Source organism: Helianthus annuus, chromosome 9 (genome assembly GCF_002127325.2).
Source record: "Helianthus annuus cultivar XRQ/B chromosome 9, HanXRQr2.0-SUNRISE, whole genome shotgun sequence".
NCBI classification, from domain to species: domain Eukaryota; kingdom Viridiplantae; phylum Streptophyta; class Magnoliopsida; order Asterales; family Asteraceae; genus Helianthus; species Helianthus annuus.
The window spans coordinates 98,303,973-98,331,900 of record NC_035441.2 but is presented as its reverse complement, the minus strand read 5'-3'; the positions used below and the strand labels follow the sequence as shown (position 1 = coordinate 98,331,900).

The 27,928-nt window shown below is 36.9% G+C and overlaps 2 protein-coding genes across 2 annotated transcripts; both read right to left on the bottom strand.

Annotated features, from left to right (window-relative positions):
* Positions 1–2,333: 2,333 nt before the first annotated feature.
* Positions 2,334–2,738, bottom strand: LOC110875908. Its single transcript, XM_022124102.1, has one exon. It carries the CDS (start codon positions 2,736–2,738, stop codon positions 2,334–2,336), a length of 405 nt encoding a protein of 134 aa, XP_021979794.1.
* Positions 2,739–26,574: 23,836 nt separating this feature from the next.
* Positions 26,575–27,232, bottom strand: LOC110875909. The gene is made up of 2 exons (XM_022124103.1): positions 26,771–27,232; positions 26,575–26,607 (listed from the first exon to the last, which is right to left on the bottom strand). The coding sequence occupies exons 1-2, from the start codon at positions 27,230–27,232 to the stop codon at positions 26,575–26,577; spliced, it is 495 nt and encodes a 164-aa protein (XP_021979795.1).
* Between the last annotated feature and the right edge of the window lie 696 nt (positions 27,233–27,928).

Sequence of the window (27,928 nt, the reverse complement as noted above, 5' to 3'; positions counted from 1 at the left end):
GTAGTTGTTTTCCTTTTTAGTTTTGATTACTTGATTGAGATAACATGTATTTAGCAGGGAAGAATAAAAACTAATATTTAGGTACAAAGCAATGTGTCATGAATGGGGAAAGAAGAAATAAGTGAATTTAATGGACTTTTGTAATACACAAGTTTATAACCTAATAATAGAAAAATAAAAAAAAAACAGAGTAAAATGTTCTAATATGTAAATAGTATATCAAAGTTCTTTTTACCAAAAACATATTTTGACGACTGTGTGTGTTAACTGATTACATTATATTTATTCAAGTCGTGTTAGTACACGTGCTTATTCAACACATGTTATACACGGTTAATCAAAGATGTAACTTTTTTATTATATAAAAATATATTTAATCAACCCGTGTAATACACGGGGTTCTAACCTAGTGACATTATATTTGATAACATTTTGATATTTTTGTTTTTCTTTACTTTATGCTGGTGGGTGTGGGGTGCATCCCTTGGCCGTCGAGGCACGGCACCATTGCCCCCAACTGGTCCATCGCATCACTTTCGTCGTCTCACCAATGCAAGCGACAAGGCCAATTTCAAAAATAAAGCCGTTGGTTGGTAACGGCTACTTTTTTATAAAAAAAATAAAATAAATTAAAACACTATATACACATTATTTCATACGCATTTTTTTACACCAACTCATCCAAATTCTCTCAATTTCTTAAAAATACTCTCCAACGTTTAAAAAAACCATGGATCCATACAACCTGTAACACTCACCCCGTAACCCGGGTGATTATGTACAATTGATACACTTACAGCGGAAACAAACTAAACTTTCATTAAAACTTATAATAGTCTGAGTACAACACTATATGTATTTACAATCTTTTGGCAACTAAGAACTCCTTGATCTTCTAGAACTCCACAACTGTCAAGTATTTCCTATAGCTTTCCTCATGACTCACCTGAGATAAGTATACTCAAAACGATGTCAGATATATACTGGTGAGTTCATACTATACAATTTTTATAAAGACAGACCACAGTTTACATTATATGCATACACAATATGGGCATGTGACCACATTATAGTTAGGTTGGGCCTCATTGAACCTTATAGGTCACATTTGACTTGTCACAAACCACCGTACAAGAGACATACTGGTCCTCCAGCTGTGTCCCCCTACGGCCGTCACATAGGTATGAGTGTGTGTCGCTGGACCTTATAAGCACAAAGTGCCTGTGGGTACAACACCTTATTACCCTTCCCAGAGTGACACACCTCATTAAGCATAATAGGATCCCATATACCCCTACTGACACATGCATATTGCAACATTCTCATTATTACCAGTTATGGACGAGTATACTATCACAGTTTAAAAGACAAGTATGATGACTCACCTGATTAGCAATTGCTTAACTGCCGCTAGTACGACTGGGTTATGTCTCAAGGTCCTGACACAATTACATAATCCTAGGTTAGGTAATGGCACACCTAACTAGTCATTATCATGGTTGGATATTGGTTAACCCTACCTTGTTTAAGCATGGGTGATCAGTCCATGCTTAACTAAGGCTAGGCTACCCAATACCCGCCCCTGACAATAACCCTAGTACCTAAAAATAATACTAACACTACTACTACTAATATAGTATTACTAATAATAAAACTAATATTAACTACTAAAAATAAATAATAAATAACTAAACATAAACTTAAACGAGAGTATACCTCAAAACTATCTACGACACGTTGATGTAGAGTTTCCCTACTCCTGCTCCTACTCGTGCTCCAAAAACGACTACTAATAACACCCAACGGGGTATTGTATACTCGGGATTCTCAATACTAGAGCGTTCCCGTTAAAATTTTGGTGTATCTAAAATCCTACAATTTAACTCCTATATATATGTGACGCAAGCAAGCACCTTAATGGCTTTCCGGGCGACGTGGGACAATTGACGTGCTAGCTAGCTAGCTTGACGTGCTAGCTAGCTTAGTTATATTAATTCAGCTGCTTCACTCGTTTTTCTTGTATAACTTTTAAAATATGACGTTTTATAAAACGACGAATATGTCATTAGAACGAGCATATTTTTATCTACGTTTTAACGTAAGTTTCATTAAAAACGGAGTAAGGTAAAAAAATATATTTAATTATTAATATTAACAGTCTCCTATATTAGCCAAGGTTTGTCAAGATATTTCACCTTTCACACAATCATCTTACTCGTTTAACAATATATGAAATATAAATTACATATTTCACACGTTTATAACCAGCACATTAAGGTTCGGGGTATTACATCCTTCCCTCCTTACAAAAATTTCGTCCTCGAAATTTGTCATTACTTAAAAAGATGAGGGTACTTATCTTTCATTATGTTTTCTAGTTCCCATGTAAAGTTGGGTCCATGACGTGCGTTCCACTTGACTTTGACTAACGGGATTTCCTTCTTGCGTAACTTTTTAACCTTCCTATCTTCGATTTGTAGTGGTTCTTCAATGAAGTTGAGTTTGTCGTCAACCTGTACGTCTTCCAGGGGTATTTGTTGGGCTTCGTCCACTAGGCACTTCCTTAAATTTGATACATGAAAAGTATTATGTATTCCTGCCAGCTGTTCAGGAAGTTTTAGCCGATAAGCCACTGGTCCTACTTTGCTTGTTACTTCAAACGGCCCAATGTATCGGGGTTTCAACTTTCCCTTCTTTCCAAACCGAATCACTCCTTTCAGAGGTGATACCTTAAGCATTACTTTATCCCCTAGTTGGAACTCTAGGGGTTTACGCCTCTGATCTGCATAACTCTTTTGTCGATCTTGAGCACTTTTCATCCTTTCTTTTATTTGCTGGATCTTTTCTGTGGTCTCCACAATGATTTCTGGTCCTGATAGTTGACTTTCCCCTACTTCCGTCCAACAGATAGAAGTTCGGCACTTTCTTCCGTATAAAGCTTCATAAGGTGCAGCTTTGATGCTGGCGTGATAGCTATTATTGTAGGCGAATTCGATGAGTGGTAGATGAGTGCCCCAACTTCCACCAAAATCAATTACACAAGCCCGAAGCATATCTTCTAATGTCTGAATAGTCCATTCACTCTACCCATCCGTCTGAGGATGATATGCAGTGCTTAGATTAAGCTTGGTTCCCAACTCTTGTTGGAAACTTTGCCAGAATTTAGATGTGAAACGACTATCTCTGTTTGATATGATCGATACAGGCACCCCATGTCGTGAGACTATTTCTTTGATGTAAATTTGAGCTAGCTTGTTCATCTTATAGTCCTCACGAATTGGCACGAAGTGTGCAGACTTGGTCAGTCTGTCCACTATTACCCAAATAGTATCATAACCGTGACTTGACCTTGGGAGCTTCGTGATAAAATCCATGGTGATTTTCTCCCATTTCCATTCTAGGATCTCTGTTTGTTGCAAGTATCCAGAGGGTTTTTGATGTTCTGCCTTCACCTTAAGGCATGTAAGGCATTTTTCAACATAATGGGCAACAGATCGCTTCATTCCTGGCCACCAATAATCTCTCCTTAAATCCTTATACATCTTGTCACTGTCAGGGTGAATGGAATACTTAGACTTATGAGCTTCCTCTAAGATTGTATCCCGCAGTCCTCCAAAATTAGGAACCCATATCCTATTGTTGAACCTAAGGATATTATCATTTCCCATTGCCAATTGCTTCAGTCTCCCAATCATTCTTTCTTTTACAATATGATTATCTTTTAAGGCTTCTTGTTTTATATTCTTAACTTGATCTAAGAGACTAGTTTTAACCTCTATTCTGGTTGCACGAATTCTTATTAGTTGAGGTTTCTCTTTTCTACTTAGAGCATCTGCTACTACGTTTGCCTTACCTGGATGGTATTGGATCTCATAGTCGTAATCACTTAATAACTCCATCTATCGTCTCTGACGCATATTGAGCTCCTTCTGCTCAAATATATGTTTTAAACTTTTATGGTCACTATAGATAGTGCACTTTGTACCGTAAAGGTAGTGCCTCCAAATTATCAACGCGAACACTATGGCACCAAGTTCTAAATCATGGGTTGTGTAGTTCCGTTCATGAATCTTCAACTGTCTAGAGGCGTAGGCGATCACTTTGCCTCTTTGCATAAGTACACATCCCATACCATAGTGAGATGCATCACAGTAGACGGCAAAATCTTTCGTTCCCTCAGGAAGTGACAATATTGGGGCGCTACATAACTTATACTTTAACGTGTTAAAGGCTTCTTCTTGTTTAGGTCCCCAATTAAACTTAGAGGCTTTCTGGGTTAGTGTGGTTAATGGTGTTGCAATCTTTGAGAAGTCTTGAATAAACCTTCTATAGTATCATGCTAACCCCACAAATCTTCTGATTTCAGTGGGATTCTTCGGTACTTCCCATTTCTTGATGGCCTCGATCTTTGCAGGGTCAACTTGTATTCCACATTCATTTATCACGTGGCCTAGGAATTGCACCTCACGTATCCAAAATTCACACTTAGAGAACTTTGCATAGAGTTTTTCTTTCTTGAGCAATTCAAGGACTGCTCTCAGGTGTTGTTCATGTTCTGCCTCATTCTTAGAGTAGATAAGGATATCGTCAATAAAAACGATCACAAACTTATCGAGGTAAGGTTTACAAACCCTGTTTATGAGGTCCATGAACACTGCAGGTGCGTTGGTTAATCCAAATGGCATTACCAAAAATTCATAATAACCATACCTAATCCTGAAGGCAGTCTTAAATATGTCTTCTAGTGCAACTTTCACTTGTTGGTATCCAGACCTCAAGTCTATTTTAGAGAAATAGCTTGCCCCTTGTAATTGATCAAACAAGTCGTCGATCCTGGGTAAAGGGTATTTATTCTTTATAGTGGCTTTATGCAAGTCTCTATAATCGATGCACATGCGCATCGTCCTATCTTTCTTCTTGACAAACAAGATGGGTGCCCCCATAGCGACGAACTAGGTTGGATAAACCCCTTGTCAAGCAACTCTTGTAGTTGCTTCTTGAGTTCTTGCATTTCTGTCAGGGCTAGTCTGTACGGCGACTTAGCAATCGGTGATGTACCGGGGACGAGGTCAATGCGAAACTCAACCTGTCTATCCGATGGTAGTCCCGGGAGTTAGTCGGGAAACACTTCGGGGTATTCTCGTACTACTGGAACTTCCTCGACCTTCTACTTTTCTGTAGTGTTTACGACATATGCTAAAAAGGCAACATACCCTTTCCTTAGGCATTTATGTGCTTGGGCTATCGTGATGAGGTTCTTAGTCTTGTCAGTGCGGTCTCCCGATATAGTTAGTTGTTTGCCGTTGGGTAATCGGAGTCGGACGATCCTTTTGTCACATATAACTTCCGCATGATATGGTGTCAACCAGTCCATTCCAATGACTATGTCGAGTTCTCCAAGTTCCATAGGCATTAGGTCTATAGGGATAACATGGTTTTTTTAAGCTTATTTTACAATTCTTAACAATGTCAACTATCTCTCTTTGACTTCCATCAACCATTTCTACTGTAAAGGCATGGTCTAGGTTTTGGGAAGCCTGGTTCAAGTAAGTTCTAAAGGTAGTCGACACTAGACTTCTATTTGCACCAGTATCAAATAACACACGCGCATATACATCATTTACGAGATACGTACCCGTGATAACGTCTGTATTGGTCTTGGCTTCTTCCGTGGTGAGTACAAATGCCCGCCCTTTTGGCTGATTTGGTTGTGTCCTATCATTTCTTTTGAGTTCGGGACATTCAGATCTCATGTGGTTAGGGTCTCTACATTTGAAACACTTCTTCTTTTCCTTGCATTCTTAAAGAGCATGACCCGTCTTTTTACAACTTGGACAAGGAAAACGACATTCCCCCGTATGAAAGCGTTTGCAATTTTGTCATTGAGGAAATGTTTTAGGCCTTTTAAAGTTGTTATTCCGGGTGTCCCCCTTTCTTTCTTCCCACTTCCTTTTTGGTGCGGGAGATTCAGCCTGCCGCAGAATCATCTCGACAGCCATGACGGCGCCAGCCTCAACAGTTTCTGCAAAAGTCTTGGGGGATTTGGATTTGATAAACACCGTCATTTCAGAGGGTAGACCCCAAATAAACCTATTGATCAGTTATTCCTCAGTCAACGCTAAATAAGAAACCAGTCGAGATATGTCATTGAAACGAGAAACACACTCTCGATAGGTTTTATTTCCCATTTTTAACTGAAAGAATTCCACTTCCAGTTGCTCAGTCTCACTAGGAGGACAATACTTAGCAAGAAACTTATGAATAAACTCCTCCCACTTCATCTCCTTAACCTTTTCTTTTCCCTCTGTTTGGACCACAATGTTCCACCAGTGAAGGGCTTCAGCTTCAAACATATGTACGACGAACTGTACTTTGTTGCGGTCATCACACTCACATATGTCTAATACTGACTCCATTCTGTTGAGCCAGTCTTGAGCTTCTAGTGCTCCCTTTCTTCCGTCAAAGGACTGAGGTTTACAGGACATGAAGTGCTTATAAGTACATTCCTTTGATTTGGAATATTCACCTTTTCCTTCTAGTGGCATGGTTGCAATAGTGTTTTTCCTTTCGCCCATTCCTTCCCTTTGTACTGGCGTGGAGGCTGCTGAGCTTTCTTCATGTTGTTCTCCAGATTGGTTAACATTACCGGTTTGTGCATTCTTCATTACCTTAGCCACATCCACAGCTATATTGTGGATATCCTCAGTATTTAGACGCATGCTTGTACTAGACCGGGACCTGACACTATGAGAGGGAGTTCGAGTCCTATAAGAATCTTCCTCTCTCCTTCTGTTATTCTGATTATTTCTAGACCCTTGTTCATCTCTATGTTCAGACATTGTCTCCTTCTTATAGGAATATGAGTATAAAGAGTTACTAGTATGTATGATACATCATTATAATATAACAACTATATACATCACATAGATATATATATATATATACGTGTATATATATAGCACATAGAAAGGCACAACATAGTTTACTTCTTCTAGCGTCACTCAACTGACTATGCAAGTACTTTTTCTAAGAACATGTTATTTGGCCTAGTCTGAGTGTGCTATTTAATCTTTAGAGAACTACTGGTTAAATCTTAGGCATTCCTGCAATACCTAATTCGCTAAAACCTTGGGCTCTGATACCAACTGTAACACCCACCCCGTAACCCGGGTGATTATGCACAATTGATACACTTACAGCGAAAACAAACTAAACTTTCATTAAAACTTATAATAGTCTGAGTACAACACTTTATTTATTTACAATCTTTTGGCAACTAAGAACTCCTTGATCTTCTAAAACTCCACAACTGTCAAGTATTTCCTATAGCTTTCCTCATGACTCACCTGAGATAAGTATACTCAAAACAACGTCAGATATATACTGGTGAGCTCATACTATACAATTTTTATAAAGACAGACCACAGTTTACATTATATGCATACACAATATGGGCATGTGACCACATTATAGTCAGGTTGGGCCGCATTGAACCTTATAGGTCACATTTGACTTATCACAAACCACCGTACAAGAGACATACTAGTCCTCCAGTTGTGTCCCCCTACGGCCGTCACATAGGTATGAGTGTGTGTCGCTGGACCTTATAAGCACGAAGTGCCTGTGGGTACAACACCTTATTACCCTTCCTAGAGTGATACACCTCATTAAGCATAATAGGATCCCATATACCCCTACTGACACATGCATACTGCAACATTCTCATTATTACCAGTTATGGACGAGTATACTATCACAGTTTAAAAGACAAGTATGATGACTCACCTGATTAGCAATTGCTTAACTGCCGCTTGTATGACTGGGTTATGTCTCAAGGTCCTGACACAATTACATAATCCTAGGTTAGGTAATGGTACACCTAACTAGTCATTATCATGGTTGGATATTAGTTAACCCTACCTTGTTTAAGCATGGGTGATCAGTCCATGCCTAACTAAGGCTAGGCTACCCAATACCCGCCCCTGACAATAACCCTAGTACCTAAGAATAATACTAACACTAATACTACTAATATATTATTACTAATAATAAAACTAATATTAACTAGTAAAAATAAATAATAAATAACTAAACATAAACTTAAACGAGAGTATACCTCAAAACTATCTACGGCACGTTGATGTAGAGTTTCCCTACTCCTGCTCCTACTCGTGCTCCAAAAACGACTACTAACAACACCCAACGAGGTATCGTATACTCGGGATTCTCAACACTAGAGCGTTCCCGTTAAAATTTTGGTGTATCTAAAATCCTACAATTTAACTCCTATATATATGTGAAGCAAGCAAGCACCTCAATGGCTTTCTGGGCGATGTGGGACAATTGACGTGCTAGCTAGCTAGCTTAGTTATCTTAATTCAGCTGCTTCACTCGTTTTTCTTGTATAACTTTTAAAATATGACGTTTTATAAAACGACGTAAATGTCATTAGAACGAGCATATTTTTATCTACGTTTTAACCTAATTTTCATTAAAAACGGAGTAAGGTAAAAAAAATATATTTAATTATTAATATTAACGGTCTCCTATATTAGCCAAGGTTTGTTAAGATATTTCACCTTTCACACAATCATCTTACTCGTTTAACAATATATGAAATATAAATTACATATTTCACACGTTTATAACCAGCACATTAAGGTTCGGGGTATTACACAACCCAAACAACCAAAATCCAAATCCAAACCCGAATCCAAGCCTGGATCAAAACATGTTCTCGTCACCCGGCTATAGTCCAATAATCAGGCCTGTAAACGAACCGAATGTTCATGAACTTGTTCGGCAGGAAGTTCGTTTATGTTCGTTTATTTAATAAATGAACAAACACGAACAAAAATAAAATTGTTCGTTTAATTAAATGAACGAACATGAACACGCCTTGTGTTCGTTCATTTATGTTCATGTTCATGAACATTCGTTTATGTTCGTTCATTTATGTTCGTGAACGTTTGCTTAATTTATGTTTGTTTATGTTCGTTTAATTTTTAGTAACTACATAAATAGTTATATTTATATAAATATTAGGTTTTCTAACTACTTATACAAATATAACAAATTAGTATATCTATGAACCCTAATTTAGATGTGTTTTCGAATGAACTGTAATATATTAGACTTGTTTGTTCAATCATGTTAATTTATGTTTTATGTTTATTCAAATATGTTCACTTAATTTTTTTTTTGTTTATGTTCGTTTGTGTTCGTTAATGTTCGTGAACTATTCGTTTAAGCTTTAAACGAACGAACATAAACGAACACGAACATGTCCGATTTCTTAATGAACGAACACGAACAAAAAAATGTGTTCGATTATGTGTTCGTGTTCATGTTCGTTAAAGTTAAATGAACGAACACGAACATGCCTATGTTCGTGTTTGTTCGGTTCATTTACAGGCCTACCAACAATCGATCCGAATTGGTCCTCATCTCAATTTTCTTTTTCGAGTTACCAATAATCCCCCAATGCTTTCACCCAATTGAACCAAATGCAAACGCAATGCGAAACCCGTTTAACATGTCATTTCAACCACCATGACAATCACCACCACCACTGGTAGGACTGTCTCAGCCTGTAGAATATGAGGTTGAAGAATTCATGCCCGAAACGCAACCCCAAACTTCCAAACAAAAAAAAAATAAGCAACGGGTACGTGAACGTGTTGAGCAAGGCGCCAAACAGAAGCAACTTAGTTGGCTACATCAAAATGCCCAATAGTTAGTAAATATTAACAATATACAGTTCATTTGTGAACAAACCACTTGATTGTGAACACTAGTGAACTAATCCTAACCCTTGATTATTAATACACAAGTGTAAATCAATGGCCATGATTTAATGATGAAAATACACTAGTGTATTTTACGATTTGATGATGTAAATCAATGGCCACGATTTGTTCACTCAGTTCACAAATACACTAGTGTTCCATCTAGAACCCTATCATATATATACACATATATTCTTATTTCTAATATTTATTACATTTATAAAATGTAGGTGTAGGTCAGAACCAAACCAGAGATAGTTTTTTTGAAGGAAGTAGTAGCAAAATTCCATTCGATGATGGAGCAAGGTCTGTATCGAGAGGTCGAGTCTATTTCCTACAAGTTTCGGAGGATGAATACTACGGTCCAAAACTTTTTTGGGTTTTTTAAGAATTTGTATATACATAGTCCAAGTGGGTGGAAAGACGATGAAATTAGGCGATGCATAGACACGAAGATTAGTATAAGCATCCTTTCCCACACGTCCAGGCGTGGAATGTTTTGAGGAAATCTAGCAAGTGGGCGCCAATTCCAAGCGAGGTTGCAACCGCTAAACGGTCTAAAACTTCTGAGTCTGGAAGTTACAGCGTGGGAGGTTCAGACGGCCGTTGTCAAATAAATATCAACGACGAGCTAGAATTTGACGATGATATAAATGAAATTCATGTGGAGCAACGTCCCATTTGACAATGATAAAAATGGAGTTCCTAGTTTTTAAATATTTAGTAAATTTTTTACATTTTTTTTAATTTTAAGCAATCTTTTATAATTTTTTAAGTTAAGTTTTTTCTAAGTTTAGATTTTTTTAATGTAATGTAAGTTATATTATTAATTTTAGTATTTAACTTAATTTTACTTTTATATATGTTTATATTAATTAACAAAAAAAAGGGAGGTTTATCACCCACAACCCAGGCCCCTCACTTCAGTGAGGTGATGGCCCATCGGTGACGAGGCCACTTACATGGGCTCATCACAAAGTGATGGATCACCCTTATCTTTCATTTTATCAGGTTACTGGATCAGGTTACTGGATCCGATATCTAAAATCACACGTAACAAGAATTTTAGGAGTATAATCTAAATTAAAATAAAGGAACTCAATTAATGTTGCATGGCACTCTCTTCTTTATTATTATTATTATTATTATTATTATTATTATTATTATTATTATTATTATTATTATTATTATTATTATTATTATCCAAATTATTAAAACGTAACAAAAGATAAATACGTGATATATAAATTTATCAATTATCTTTTGTTATTTAATAAAACATAATATATATCCTTCTTTTTTTCTTTTTAATTATTTATATGTTCAATAAATTAACGTGACGTGAGTGAAGGGTGTACGATTTTTAATATAATTTTAAGCACTTTTACTCGTTTTTCAAGCTTTAAATTTATAAAACACGATATAACATTATCACTCTCTACAACACGTTAGGGCAAGTGCACCCATCGTTGGCGTAGCATAATGATGGTAAGATACCGAGGTCGTACAAGGACACAAAAGCTTTTAATACCGGAATATCGTCAACGTCTAATCTAGCCAAATTTGATAAAAGATGTTTAGTAATTAAAAATTAAGAAAGAAACTAAATAATGAAATAAACAAATAGACAAGATAGAATCACTTGGTTTCGACTTATCTTAACTAATAATAGAAATAATAATAACGCAGCATCATAGATACGTACCTCAAAACTTTCCCTTTAAATGGGTATCTGTCACGGCTTGGCCTCCCGAAGCCTCATTTGAATTGCTTATGGATTTAACCCAAGTTGTCATTAGCATACATGTCATTCATATCTTTTTCAATGAAAGGCTCATTAGTATTTCTTCATGTCATTTTCACCAATTTTCAAAACTAAATAACAAGTTAGGTTTTTTACTTAGGCATTTTATCAAACACCTAGTGGGTATTGTATTTAATGTTGATGCACGGAATGTCTGTTGACTGCGTCTACAAAAAGTCTGAAGTCAATATTGGTCAATAGGGGGTCAAAATGTAAATGTTGTGTGAAATAGGTTTAGGATCGCTTATGTGTCATTGTAATGATGTGGACCGCTCATATGACATCTTGGATCGCTTATTTGTCAGTGTGTGGATCGCTTATAGGGTAAGGGATCTGGATCGCTTATTCGGTATGTCTTATGAGCGGACCAGGAATACTATATATAGGGGTGAGCGGTTCATAGTTGAACATAGATGTGTGTGTGCTTGGGAGCCGAAACTCTGTCAAAATTTCATCAGAAAGCAATAAAAAGATCAGGATTGAAAGGATAAGCTGTTGTAACTTCATATATGTTGATTCCGCCTTCATACATGAAGATGAGCTACTCTGACTGACTTTTCGGGTCAAAGAACGGTCCAACAAGTGGTATCAGAGCTCAGGACGAGGAGTTCATACTACTACAGCATAGATCTGCAGAAATCTCTCTTTTCTACTCACTTTCTCTCATACTTTTTCAGTTCTAGTGGTTCCAACGGTCAAAATTGTCTGAAATTTGAGTATATTGTATAAAACACACTAATAACAAACCCTAGAAAGTTTCAGAGTGAAATTCGGACTAAAAATAGGTAAAACAGACTAAAAACTATGGATCGCGTTCTCGAACATTCAGGATCGCTTATCTGGACATAATCTGTTTGGATCGCTCAAAATTTAGTGCTAGGATCGCTCGAAAAATCTGTTTGGATCGCTCGAACGGACATTACTTGGCCCGCTCGAACGATCATACTTTGAATCGCTCATTCGGACATTCTTGACTCGCTCGAACAGTCATAATTTGTCTGAAACCGCTCGAACGGACACATTTGGATCGCTTTTCTGACATTTAGTGGACCGCTCGAGAGGACATAGTTGGTTATTGTCTGGTCCGCATATTTGGACATTTCTGGTTCGCTTATTTGAACCAAATCAGTTCGCTTTACTGTCAAGCTGTACATACAGGATCGCTTTTGTGGTTCTGTTATTTTTCAAAATCAAAATTTTTCTAAGTGTTGTCTGATTTTGCAGGTACGTTCACGATGGACGATATTTTCATGAATCCGTTCAGCGATATGTATGCATTCACGGGTAGTTCGGGAAACAACGATACGACATTGAACAATACGAACGAGAATCAATCAAAGGAGAAAAAGAAGGAAGCTTGGGAGTCTGAGAGTTCATTCGGTACATTCAACAAACCCCCAAAGCTTATGGCAATCGATGAATATAGTCGTTGGTCGAGAAAATTTGAGGATTGGTTGATGGCTTTCGCGTATGCAAGTTGGAAGAGTTTGAAAAATGGATATGATCATGGAGACAAAAATGGAGAAACTTTATCATCAGCTGACGAAATTGAATCCTTTGTGGCAGAGCAAAAGTGTGTGGCATTATTGTTTCAATCGGTGCGAGAAGATATCATTTCGCTGATAGATTACACAAATGCTAAAGATTTGTGGAAAAAGCTCGAAACAAAGTGTCTTGGAAGTAAAGAGATTGTAAAAAGTAAAACGAAACTGCTTAGAAAAGAATTTGATATGTTTAGTTGTCTTAAAAATGAATCGGTTTGTAAAATGATTGAAAGGTTCGGTCATCTAAAGCTGGAACTTGCACGACATAATATTACGTATTCTCCGGAAGAACTTGTTGACAAATTGTTCGATTCCTTACCAAATGAAGTGGATTGGAGATATTACGCATTAATGTTGAAGAACACTATTTCTCCTGAAAAGTTGACTCTAGATTTGGTGATTGAGAAACTTGAAAGTCATGAGCTTGAATTGAAGAAAACTTATAAAGTCAATCACTCATCCTATCAGCAAAACTTGGATCTTTATTATCCGAAAAGCTTGATGCCGAAAGCTACTTCTCCGAAAACTGCATTTTCTGCTGAGAATGTTTCTTCAGCAAACAGAGAAAGTCAAAGCAGTTCAAACAGTGGAAGCCACAGTGGTTATCACGGTGGATCTTCATCTTCTGACAAACGTTCTGATGCAAAGTTTTCGTGCAACATCGCGATAGATCTGAAGAACGCACAGAATTTTGATGAAGAGTCGGCCAAGCAACAAATGGTTTTTCTGGCGTCTGTGTTGGAGTCCTATGAAGGTTTGGTGGCCAGAAAGATCGGAAATACAAATCTGACGAAAGAAGACTACGATCAGATAGACCCCGAAGAAATGGAGCTGATCGACATCCGTTGGGCAATGGCAAGTGCAGTTCGACGTGCACAACGCTTCATGGAGATTACTGGGAGAAAAACGATTGGTGGTCCGTCTACAAGGTTGGGGTTTGATAAATCGAAGGTGACGTGCTTTAAATGTAAGCAGAAGGGTCATTTCAAGAGGGAATGCAGGAATGCATATACAGATGAATCGGAGAATCCGTTTCGAGATGATTATTACAAGAAGGCAATCTACCATCAGAATAAATCCGAGCCGCCCAGATTGAAGCAGCAGGAAGAGAACAGAGACAAATCGAGGGCTTTAGCTGTAATTTATGATGATGAGGGTTACGACTGGAGCAAAGAGGTTTTACCGGAAGATGATGCTGTTGGTTATGCTTTTATGGCGAAGAATGAGCCTATTCCATGGAAAGATAATCGAACAGAGGAACAGAAGTATAAATACCGGAAGATGGTTGCTAAAACCAAGATTATCAGACTTTCTGGTGTATATCTAGAGGCAAAAAGAGCGAATAGATGGGATCCAGACAGAGAGTGCTACCTTGATAAGTATGCCAACATTGCAATTGATGACAAAACGCTTGATATCGAGGCCATCATCAAGGAGTATAAAGAAGAAGATGAATATTGGCAGCACAAGTGGTGGGGAACACCAACATCAAAGATGATTGAAGAAGAAAAAGAGAAAGAAAAAGAGGAGAAAGAAAAGAAAGAAGAAGAGATAAATGAAGTGAAAAAGATTGATACGGGTTTGATCGATGTTACGCAGGAATTGACAGCTGAAAATCTGGGAAAGATGGCTGACAAAGTGCTAGCTGCAAAAGCACTTGGGGTAGATCCTAATTCTGTTTCTGAGTCTAAGGATCAGGTCAGTCAAAATGTGTCAGCTAATGCGTCAGGTAAGAAGATTGATGGAAACATTGACTGCAAAAATTGCACAAAAGAATGCAATTTCTGTAGTACTGTCACGTACCTCAACAATGAGAAAATTAAAAACCTGACAGCTAAGGTCAGCAGTGTTGAGGATCAAATACTCGGTCGTGACAAAACTGTGAGAGCTTCAACTGAACGAATCAAAGAGTTAACTTCTCAAATGGAAAAAGATAAAATTGATCATGAAAAGGTTAAAACTGAAAATGAAAAGTTAATTCTTGAAAATCGTAAAATTTCTGAAAAATTTGAAAAGCTCAAAACCACAGTTAAAGAAAGTGATGAACGAAATGGTAAAACGTTTAAAGAAAATGAACATTTGCGAGCTGTGGTGAGAATAAAAGAAGAATCAATTAATAAACAACTGGATGAGATCGCTAAATTGAAACTTAAAGTTCAAGAAGCAGAAATAGAGAATGAGCGAATTCAGTTGAAACTTAACAGTTATAACTCTGCAAGCTTTGTGTTGCAGCATATTGTTCCTAAACCTATAGGAAAAAACAAAGCTGGCGAGGATGTGTTTTCAGATGGTACTGGTGTAGGGTTTCACAAAGTTCCACCGCCAATTTTGCACAATTACACTAAAAAGGAATCTGGGTTGGTTGAACTTGAGGAAGAAAGTGATGTTACACTTCCTGAAAACATTGATGTCACGTTCACGTCTTCCTATGACGAGGGTGTCCAAAGTGATGTGGTGAAAAGTGTGGTAGACAAAGTGCTTAAACCGGATGGTGACACTTCTGAGGAGGATGGGTGTTTTCTAGACAAATACATTCCGAAACAAAAGTCCAAGAACAACTTAGATGAAGAATCAAACCTTGTCATGTACAAGATGATGGGTTCGGATAAGTTGTTTTCGGATTCAGAGTTTCCGATTGAGAATGTTAATATGAACAAATTGACAAATGTTTTCAAACTTGTTGAAGTCGAGTTGTCAGCAGTGAACGATCTGAGTCGAAAGAAAGAGAGGGTTTACAACAAGAAAACTGTCTATCCACCACGTTTTTACAATAACAATAGAAACAACTGGTCAGGTGGTTATCAGGGGGGTAAACCATTTCAGAAAAGAAATGTTCCAAGCAAGAGGTTTGTCGAAAAGAAAAAGTTTGTGAACAGTTCAAGTTCACTTGCTGATGAAGAAAAAGTAATTTTTTCAAAATCAAACAAAGAATTTTTTGAGAAGAGAGCTTCGCAGGCTCAATCTGAAGGCACGAGTCGGGTAGCTGATACTCGTACTTGTTTTAGATGTGAACAGGTTGGTCATATTGCACGAAAGTGTACATATGTGAAGCCTAAGACTGAAGCTGTGAAGGTTCAACAAAAGAAAAATGATGAGAAGGGTAAAGCACCGATGTATGTTGAGAGAAAAGTTGTTGAGAAGAAAAATGTTAAAATTGACAACTTGAAAGTGAAAACTGAACCTGTAAAGAAATTGGTAACTCAAAATGATAAATTTTATAAAAGGGTTGCAGAAACTCAACAGGTGTGGAAACCAAAAATTAAATCAAAGGTTGAGAAGAAAGTTTCAAATTCTGAAGTGAAAAAGGCTGAAGAGCCAATTATTGTTGATTATGATGCAAATTTTCCGCCTCTTAAGGCTGAAAATTTCAAAATTCAAATTGCGAGAGTCAAGGTTGCACCTAAGGCTGATGAGGCCTGGGTGGACTCAATGTTTGACTAAACAGTTTGAACTGCCGGAGCTTCCTAGTTTGCGAAGCATGAATCGGCATCTTTCTTGAAGTTGTTGTAAATGATGATTTGTTATGTGCAGGATCTTCCAAAACTTGTATCCAGGTGGATAATGGATAGTGGAGCGTCAAGGCATATGACAGGGAAGACCGCATTGCTGTATGATGTGAATAACATTAATGGTGGTTATGTGGGTTTTACGGGTAATCAAGGAGGAAGGATCATAGGTGAAGGAACATTGTCAAATGGCATTATAACGTTTGAAAGAGTTAACTACATCGCTGAGCTGGAGAACAACCTGCTAAGTATCTCCCAGATCTGTGACAGGATGTATACTACTCATTTCACCGACAAAGAATGTTTGATCTTGAAACCGGGATTTGTGATACCTGAAGAGTGGATCATCATGAGGGCACCAAGAGTCAACGATCTGTACGTGTTGGACATGAGCGTTGCTACTACAACCACAGGTCAGGCTCATTGTTTTGTGTCCAGAGCAACGGAGAAAGAGTCAAGGTTATGGCACCGAAAGATGGGGCATATTCACTTAAGGAAAATGAATCATTTGGTGCATAACGATCTAGTGACAGGAGTGAATATTAAAGGTTTTCATCTGGAAGGGGAGTGCATAAGTTGTGTCAAAGGCAAACAGAAGAAAAAGTCACACCCTACAAAGCAAGTTAATTCAGTCTCAAGACCATTGGAACGACTTCATATGAATTTATTTGGTCCAGTGAACGTCAAAAGTATAACAGGAGATTCCTATTGTCTGGTCGTGACTGATGACTACTCCAGATTTTTGTGGGTTACGTTTTTGAAATCGAAAGACGAAACCTTTGATAGTTTGATGGTATTGTTTAAGAAAATTGAGAATTTGTACCAGAGACCAATTTGTAGAATTCGGAGTGACAATGGTACTGAGTTCAAAAACAGTAAGATGGAGGAATATTGTGATGAAAGAGGTATACTGCATGAGTTTAGTGCTCCATACACTCCTCAGCAAAATGGAGTTGCAGAACGCAAGAACCGGACGCTAATAGAGACAGCCAGAACGATGCTTGCAGATTCTAAGTTACCAATAAATTTCTGGGCTGAAGCTGTTTCTGCTGCATGTTATACTCTCAATAGAGTTCTTACTGTGAAGAAGTTCAACAAGACGTGTTTTGAGCTAATCAATAAACGCAAGCCGAATTTGAAGTATCTAGAACCGTTTGGGTCACCCTGTACGGTGATAGAGCCTAATGGCAAGTTTGGTTCAAAGAGCTTTGAAGGAATATTTGTTGGATATTCAGGTCCTACACGGCGTGTCTTTGTTCCAAGTGAAAAGCGTATTATTGAAGCAGCGAATGTTGAATGTCAGGGGTACACTATGCCGCCACAGAATCCTGGTGATTCATGGCGTTATCATTATGACAAACTTTGGGAGTCGTTTGACATGAGAGAAGAATCAGAGGAAGAGGAAGATTTCTTTGATGAGCTGGATATTTTACGAGAGTATGAATCGACGCTCAGGTTCCCAGCGGAGTATTCTAGAAGACCTCGGGAGACTTCAAATGATGATGAAGCAGGTCCTAGCAATGCTGGTGAAAATAATGATGAAGTTGCTCCTGGTAATCAGTCGGAGGTGAATGATGATCAAGAAGCTGAAAATATGCCAGTTTTTGACCATGGTGATTCAGATCTTGAGGGGGAGCAGATCCAGTTGTCAAGTCAAACAAACCAAGTTGGTGAACAAGATGCAGAGCAGAATGTTACTAATCTGGAAGGAAATGTAGAAGTTCCAAGCGAAGTGATGCCGCGAACTCTTTCTTATCATCCAGAGGAGTTGATAATAGGAGAACTGCAATCGGGCGTTCGGACGAGACGTCAAATTGACCAGGGCTTAACATGTTTTTATTCTACAGTAGCACCTTTACAAACTGAATTTTCATTAAGTTGTTTTATTTCGCAGGTCGAACCGAGAACTTACAAAGAGGCGCTTACTGAAGACTCTTGGGTCATAGCGATGCAAGAAGAGTTAAGTCAGTTTGAAAAGTTGGGGGTGTGGAAGTTAGTTGATTTGCCGGATGATCAAAGGAAAATCAATACAAAATGGGTTTTCAAATGTAAGAGGGACGATAGAGGAGTGGTTGTAAGGAACAAAGCTCGACTCGTTGTTCAGGGCTTTAGTCAACAGGAGGGGATTGATTTTACCGAAGTCTATGCTCCTGTCGCACGACTAGAGGCTATCAGAATTTTCCTAGCATTTGCGTCTTGGAAGAATTTCAAAGTATTTCAGTTAGATGTTAAATCAGCGTTTCTTTATGGGAAGGTCAAAGAGGAGGTTTATGTTGGTCAGCCGCCGGGCTTTACTGACCCAATCCACAAGAACAAAGTTTATTTGCTGGACAAAGCGTTGTATGGTCTACATCAGGCGCCGAGAGCCTGGTACGAGACTTTGTCTCAACACCTACTCGCTAACCAGTTCATACGTGGAAAAGTGGATGCCACTCTCTTCACTAAAGTCGTTGATGGTCATCTTCTGATAGTGCAAATTTATGTGGATGATATAATTTTTGGGTCAACAAATGAGAAATTATGCAAAGATTTCGAACAGGTGATGAAGCAGAAATTCGAAATGTCATCAATGGGGGAGATGAAATTCTTTCTGGGATTACAAGTTGAACAACTTCCTGAAGGAATTTTCATTCATCAAACGAAGTACGTGCATGATATTCTGGAGAAATTTGGAATGTTAAGTTCTACTCCAGCTACTACCCCACTTGCGACTAATCATGGGATTCACCCAGATCTCACCGGAGACAGGGTTGATGAGACGCTTTATCGATCCATGATAGGTTCTTTGATGTACCTAACTGCTTCACGTCCTGACATCATGTACCCAACGTGCCTCGCAGCAAGATATCAATCTAACCCGAGAGCATCGCACATGATTATTGTCAAGAGGATTTTACGATACTTGAAAGGCACACCCACATTGGGGTTGTGGTATCCTCGAAAAGGCGATTTTACGCTCGAAGGGTATTCCGATTCAGATTTCGGATGCTGTAAAGTCAACGCGAAATCAACAACTGCAGGATGCCAGTTCTTTGGTCCGAGATTGGTTACTTGGCAGTGTAAGAAACAAACATCTGTGGCGCTATCTACATGTGAAGCGGAGTATGTTTCTACTAGCAGTTGCTGCTCTCAGCTCCTGTGGATTCAGCAACAGATGCGCGACTATGGTTTGCAGTTTCTTAACACACCTCTGTTTGTTGATAATGAGGCCGCAATTAATATAACTAAAAATCCAGTACATCATGCTAAAACTAAACATATCGAGATTCGTCATCACTTTATTCGCGATTGCTTCGAGAAAAAGTTTATACGAATTGAGAAAATCCACACTGACGAACAAAAAGCTGATTTACATACCAAAGCTTTTGATAAAAATCGGTTTCAATATTTGTTAAAACTTAATGGTATGAAATTGCTTTCGGTGTCGGATGGGGTTGTGAGCGTTGATGAGAGTACTGTTGCGGATGAAGATGAGAAACAATCTGCGATGGTTTGTCGATTTTTTACGTGTTTTGGTATTTAGGGGGAGATAGTTAGTTGTACATAGTTTATTTTCAGAGAAATACAAAAACAGTAAAAAATTGCAAAAACACAAAAACATGATAAAATTGAAAAAGAGCTTGTGTATATAGGGAAAATGATAGTACATCAGCTAGACAATTACAGTATGCTAAAGATTTGGAAAGACAAAATGAGTTAAACAGTCTCACTAACGATGTGTCGATAGGTTTTCGTACATTTAGTAGATTTATTCGGGATATAAATCTAAAATTTCAAACTAGTGAAATTCGTGGGGAACACTACTTGGATATATAGGTAACCCCTGAAATCTCGTTTGAAAGGTCTCGTATTCCGATATACTAGGTGGTTATACTCTATGATGTCTGGGGTATTATTCCGGGACTTCTGCTGAACGGTAGTTCTGACCTAGTCCTTGGCTAATACTTTATCCAAAATGCTTGAAATATAGCATGAAGCCCTCAGCTGATTAGACAATAAAATTGATAATCAGTTGTTGTAGCTGAAAAGATCCTCTAAAGGGGACACACTGCTAAGTCGAAGCTGATATCTCTCTGCTGAACGGAAGTTCTGACCTGAGATCCCTCAGTTTTCGCATTTAACCCCTAATTTATGTACAGACATCATTGTAGTATTCTTGCCTGTAAGACTGAATATTGGGATTCTGGATACGGGAGTATATTCAAGAGTGGGACACATGAATTGATCTAAGTTCTTAAAATACTTAAACGATCTGTTGATGCACGGAATGTCTGTTGACTGCGTCTACAAAAAGTCTGAAGTCAATATTGGTCAATAGGGGGTCAAAATGTAAATGTTGTGTGAAATAGGTTTAGGATCGCTTATGTGTCATTGTAATGATGTGGACCGCTCATATGACATCTTGGACCGCTTATTTGTCAGTGTGTGGATCGCTTATAGGGTAAGGGATCTGGATCGCTTATTCGGTATGTCTTATGAGCGGACCAGGAATACTATATATAGGGGTGAGCGGTTCATAGTTGAACATAGATGTGTGTGTGCTTGGGAGCCGAAACTCTGTCAAAATTTCATCAGAAAGCAATAAAAAGATCAGGATTGAAAGGATAAGCTGTTGTAACTTCATATATGTTGATTCCGCCTTCATACATGAAGATGAGCTACTCTGACTGACTTTTCGGGTCAAAGAACGGTCCAACATTTAAGTCATTCTATTTAGCTAGATTTGACCATCCTTCACCATATTATTTCAATTCAACGAGTTCACACTTTCATTGAAATTAAGATATGTAATTTTCAGTTTATCAAGGCCACATGAAGTTGGGGTTTTGTCAGACTTAGGTTAAAACCCGCTTCTCACATACATAGATGATCATCCAACTTCACATATTCAATAAGTATGATGATCACAATATCCAAACAAGCATTAACATCTTCTTATAGTAAATTAAATCACTAAATCCCTTAATTCATGGATCCTTTAAACTAGAAAATCCCATCAAAAGTGAAATTACAACTTACCTTAGGTTTACTTGGCATTAGATAATTAAAATCCTCCAACATGCAAGGGAATCACCTTGATTTCCCTTTCGATTTGCAAATTTTTATGTTTGTTTGTGTGTAAGAGGGTTCTTCACCCTTCTCTCTCTCTGGATCGATATACACATATGTGTGTGTAATTTTATAAAATTCTGCATTTTAATCAATCTAGTTTTCAATTGATTAACTTTGGTCCGTGGTTTAATTAGCTATTTATTTTGGGCATCTATTGTATATTCTAAATCATAAGGCGTTATATAATCCAAGTTAAATGCCAATAATATATATATATATACATACAGGGTAAGGATAGTGTAAAAAGGGCCTAAAGTGTAAGATGTGTGAGAAGTGTATTATAACACTATATATAATACTATATAACACCATGTAAACACTGTATAACAATATGTAACACCATATAATACCATATAACACTATGTAACACTATATATCATTATATAACAAATATAACACTATACATCTATCATAGACATGCTATCAGACAACCTATAGTGTTATATTTGTTATATAATGATATATAGTGTTACAAAGTGTTATATGGTATTATATGGTGGTACATATTATTATACGGTGTTTATATGGTGTTATATAGTATTATATATAGTGTTATAATACACTTCTCACACTTCTCACACTTTGAACACTTTTTATAGGATCCTCTACCTATACATATATATATATATATATATATATATATATATATATATATATAGGGGGCTGCTAGAATGAGAACCACCCCGAGTTGTAAGAACCGCGAGAACTACACCCACGGAGCGCCGTTCGCCATGATTTTTTTTTTACAAGTAGATGTGTGTATTATAAACACAGCCGTAAAAAATCATGGCGAACGGCGCTCCGTGGGGTGTAGTTTTTTACACCACAAGTTTGGTTTTTTTAATTTTTTTTCTTTTTTCTTTTTTTTTCACCAAACTTGTGGTGTAAAAAACTACACCCCACGGAGCGCCGTTCGCCGTGATTTTTTACGGCTGTGTTTATAATATACACATCTACTTGTAAAAAAAAAATCATGGCGAACGGCGCTCCGTGGGGTGTAGTTCTCGCGGTTCTTACAACTCGAGGTGGTTCTCATTCTAGCGGCTCCCTATATATATATATATATATATATATATATATATGGGTGGTTAAACAAATGAATTTTACTTATATAGTTTGTTAAAATTGGTTTTGTATTGAACGTCCTCGTATATATAAAGGATTGTTATTGTAAATGCTTAACATTTTAAAAACAAGTTGTAAATTCAACTTAAAATATCTTTTTTGTCTCATATGTACGTTTGGAAGTTTGGAGATATGATGGAATTCTTGGTTAAAGGTATTGTGAAGGTTATTAATGATTATCTTCTTCTGAAGGGGATTCAGAAGACTATTTGGTTTAAATGTTATTGTAAAATTTTATTCATACATTTTAAAGTTTATATATTTTTTTTTTGTTTCTATTTGTATATAATTTTTATTAAAAACAAGTTGTATTTAACTTAAAATATCTTTTTTGTCTCATAGGTATGTTTAGAAGTTTGGAGATATGACGGAATTCTTGTTTAAAGGTATTGTGAAGGTTATTAATGATTATCTTCTTCTGAAGGGGATTCAGAAGACTATTTGGTTTAAATGTATTTCTAGGAAAGTAAATATTTGTGGGTGGTGGGTGTTGATCGACAGGTTTCCAACCAGAGTGAATTTGGAGGAAAAAGGTATCGATGTCCCGAATGTGTTATGTCTGTTTTGTAATGACTTTGTAGAGACTAATGAGCATGTTTTGGGGCATGTTAGGTTGCAACTGGGATTTGGAGTCTTATTGTGTTGTGGCCTGGCCTTCTACTGCTGACATCATATAGCCCGTCCAAAATGCTGGAATAGCTAAAAGCATTAAATGTTCAAAACCACAAAAAGAAGCCTGATTAGGTTGTTTATGTTTGTCACTTGGTGGATGTTATGAAGATCCAAAAAAGAAGACTTGGTTGTCATGAAGAATCGTTACAGCAAACGCTATTTGATAACAGTGTTCATTTTTCATTCATATGGCACAATGGTAGGAACCGGAATTATAAAATTTCTCGAATCAAGTGCTTTAAAAGTATAAAATTGTACATGTAATTTTTAAATTTATTTGCTCTAGCGCTTTGCTAGATGTGTTTTTTTAAATAATATTCTTCCTTTAGAAAGATAACACAGTTTTTTTTTATCTTAGATATAAGTCGACTCTATTTGTTTCAACCAAAATAACCAAAATGGTCAAGTAAACCAAGTTCTTACCTCAAAATCGAATGCTACTCATGATTTCAAACCAAAATCAAATGAAATTCCATGCGTGATGCGTCTTATAAAAGAAGAGAGGAGGAGAGGAAAACGCGTATTGTGAAATGTGAACGACGGGGTGATTATGTTTATTTAAGTTTGGGTATTTTAACATTTAACCCCTTCCATCTTTAATAGTTTATATTTGTTCCCTAAAATTGTAAATTTATATATAAAAAGTATAAATTAACATTATTTATGTATAAATTTAAAAAACTACACATAAAAATTCAAATCCGATTAATTCTTAGACGGTACTTCACCGCCAACTAGCGGCTAATGATTTTCATAACACACTGTTATTTTTGTAGCAATAAAAAGTACATCTAATGTCATAAATCTTTTGTTAAACATGCCGTATTTAAAAAACTTTGTATTAACGATATTCAACCTAATTGTCTCATTATCCTTAGGCCACAGGGGGCGGTCCAATATATAACGCGTGATACAATATTCAACGCATGGAACAATGCAAAGTCCCACCCCCACCTCTTGCTATAACGCGTTATAGCACCACGGGAATCGATTTTCGTTATTTTCTTCACGCGTTATTCTTTTGTTTTGTGAGGGTAGTTGTTGGTTGGGGGGAAATTGTTGGGTGTGGTGGTGGAGTGATGATCACCCACATTAAAAAAGGTTGTGAGTGATGGAAAAATGGTTGCTGACATGACGGAACATGATTGGATATTGTGAGTGATGAAATTTTATCACTAGTGACCACCCCTCTCCCCTTATAATTTTTAAATTTAATGCTTCTACTTGTTTTTTTTCTTCACAATTATATTGTTGTTGTTCTAACAAATCAAAGAATTGATGAATACATCTATTAATGTCGAAAAATTGTTAGTTACATAATTATATATTTGTATAATGTATAGATTAACGGTTTAACAACTAACATTTGCTATGTTAAATCACTATGCTTATGAGTCCAGTCCTAGTATAGTTTAAGGTTTCCAAATTAATTCAAAACAGTCATATGGCTTGTGAATGAGTAAGGTATTAGAATAATGAATTCTCCTTTTTAGCTTCAAACTGTCTCATAAACACAAATATAATTATAAAATTGAAGAAATCACATTGATTACTCAATGTAATTATATGGTACGTCCAAGAAAAATATGTACTTTGTATAAATAAACTTTGAAGTATAACCACTTAATATTCTCCAAGAGAGCCATATGGTCTTTCTGTTACTATGTACACTCTAGTTGATACAAGGAGTATCTACAAATCATATACATTGAGTTAAATTGAACCATCTTTACAACAACCAATGAGCTTGACCTTCATTTATAAGGCTATAGGGTATGGGATAAAGCCCTTATCAGGACATGTCAGCGTCACCTAGGATCCACGTCAGCTAGGGGGCTTTATAACGCCCTCCTTTAACTTGCTGGGTGTGTGATAAAGCCCCGTCATCATTACCTAATTATTAATTTTATTTAGATTTAAAAATTATTTAATTTTAATATATTAATTTAGGGAAATTGGCCTGTAATAATCCCACCTAAACCTTATTGGCCATTAATAATCCCACATCAGAATATTCCCCCCACCAGTCCCACCTTTCACCTATTTTTCCTACAATGGTCCCCCGTTAAAAAAACTTAACGGAGTTAAGCTTTTTTTCCAAATTACAAACAGATGTCTTAAGGCTTTTGATTAGCACGGCGATACGAGTCCATTGATTTTAAACTTGCCTCGAAACGGTGCTCCAAACAATGAAAACGACGCTTCAATTCAGGTGTTTAAATTTCCAATTAACTAAAATCAAGTCACTTGGAGCACCATTTCGAAGTAAGTTTTACATCAATGGACCCGTATCATCGTTCTGATCAAAAGCCCTAAAAAATCTGTTTATAATTTGGAAGAAAGATTAACTCTGTTAAGTTTTTTTAACGAGGGACCATTGTAGGAAAAATAGGTGAAAAGCGGGATTGGTGGGGGGAATATTATGAGGTGGGATTATTAATGGCCAATAAGGTATAGGTGAGATTATTACAGGCCAATTTCCCTATTAATTTATAACTCATAATTTAAATAATAAAAATAAAATGCCATAATTGAAACAATATAAATAAAATGCCATAATTTAAATAAAAAAACATACAATGTCATAATTAAAATAAAAAAAATACAAAGTCACTCGTCGTCTTCATCGTCTCCTCCTTGTTCACGATAAAACCATAGGTGCTCGGTCAGATCAGCTCGAAGGTTATGGTGTGTGTTCCTGTCACGTACATTCGATCAGATAGCTTCTTTTTCAGCGTATGTTAGTATTGGGTTCGTCGGTTGGTTACTTTCATTATAACTTTCTCCACAAAACGCTCTACCCGAGTCCTCCAATATCATGTTATGCAAAATGATGCACGTATACATGATGTTTCTCATTTTACTTTTTTCAAGTATCCTCGACGGCTGGGCGATGATAGACCATTTTTTTTAACACACCGAAATCCCGCTCGATATCTTTTTTTGCTGACTCTTGTTTTTTCTTGAAATACAATCTTTTTTCGTCACCTGGGCACGAAAGAGTTTTTACCAACGTCGTCCACTCAAATATCGTCTCCCGTACAGAGAGATAACACCTAATAAAATAATAACAATGTAAATTAAAAATAATAACATTGGAAATTTAAAAAATAATAACAATGTAAATTAAAAATAATAACAATGGAAATTTAAAAAATAATAACATTGCAAATTTAAAAAATAATAACAATAACAATAAGAATAAAGAATAAAAATTACCTTCACAGAAATTTTCAAGAGAATCAGAGAATCACGACACATTCTTAACGACATCCTTAAATATTCATCCCACGCATCACTCGCTGTGCCGTACGCTAGTTGCCTAATTGCTGTTGTACACTTTTGTATTCCAGAGAAACCAATTTTGTGACTAGCACTTTCTCTTTGCGTGAAAAAAGGGAATTCGCCCGCAAGATCTTTAGAAATTTTAATGAAAAGACGACAACTCATACGAAACCTACGCTTAAACTGAATATCATCGTACAACGGATTTTCACAAAAATAATCTTGCACTAGACGTTCATGAGCACCTAACCGATCTCGTTCAAGAGCCGGTTGTCTGGTACGTGATGTAGAGGATTTGGCTTCTTCTCGCAAATAATTAATCGCCTCCTGTGTAATTGCGATAACCATATCGTTAAGAACACCGTCGGATGAAGAGCTCGAAGAATCGGATGGCATTTTTTAGTTATGATTGGTGTGTGTTTTAGTTGTAATAGGTTGTATTTATATTTGAATAAATTTTTTTTTTTTAAATGAACATTGGCAACGGATATGTTGACCAACTACCTCGATCGTCCCAATTTCAAAACGTTAACATGTTGGCAAGCACCCTATAGCGCCCCACCGTAAAACCCATGGTGTGGGATGGCGCCACTATCCAGGCGCCATGGAGGCTGAGATGGCAAGGGTGGCGCCCCATACCCTCCAGCCTAAAGAGGAAGAAGGATATTTTTTTGTGTGTTGCAAGTTTTACCCCTAAGTTTGTTTTTTTAACTTTCCAACCCCTTAAATTTGGTTTTATTTTTATAAAGACCCCTTGAATTTGTTTTTAGTTATATATGTTAATGTTTTAAAGTTTAATTTAATTTAAAATTATGTTTAGTTATTTTTATTTTAATAAAAAAACCTAATAAGAAGTTATTTATAAATTAAATTAAAAAAATATATAAAAATGGAAGGAGGAAGGGGAACCACACCCTATAGTTGGGGTAGATGGTGAGATGGAAGGGGAAGATGACGTGACGCTGAAGTGAACCTGAGAGAAGAGGAGAAAGTGAAAACCATACCCCATAATCTAATAAACGTATAAACAACACATGAAATCAAGGAACCATCAAAACAGATGGTGACATGTGCCTAACGAAATAAAATGGG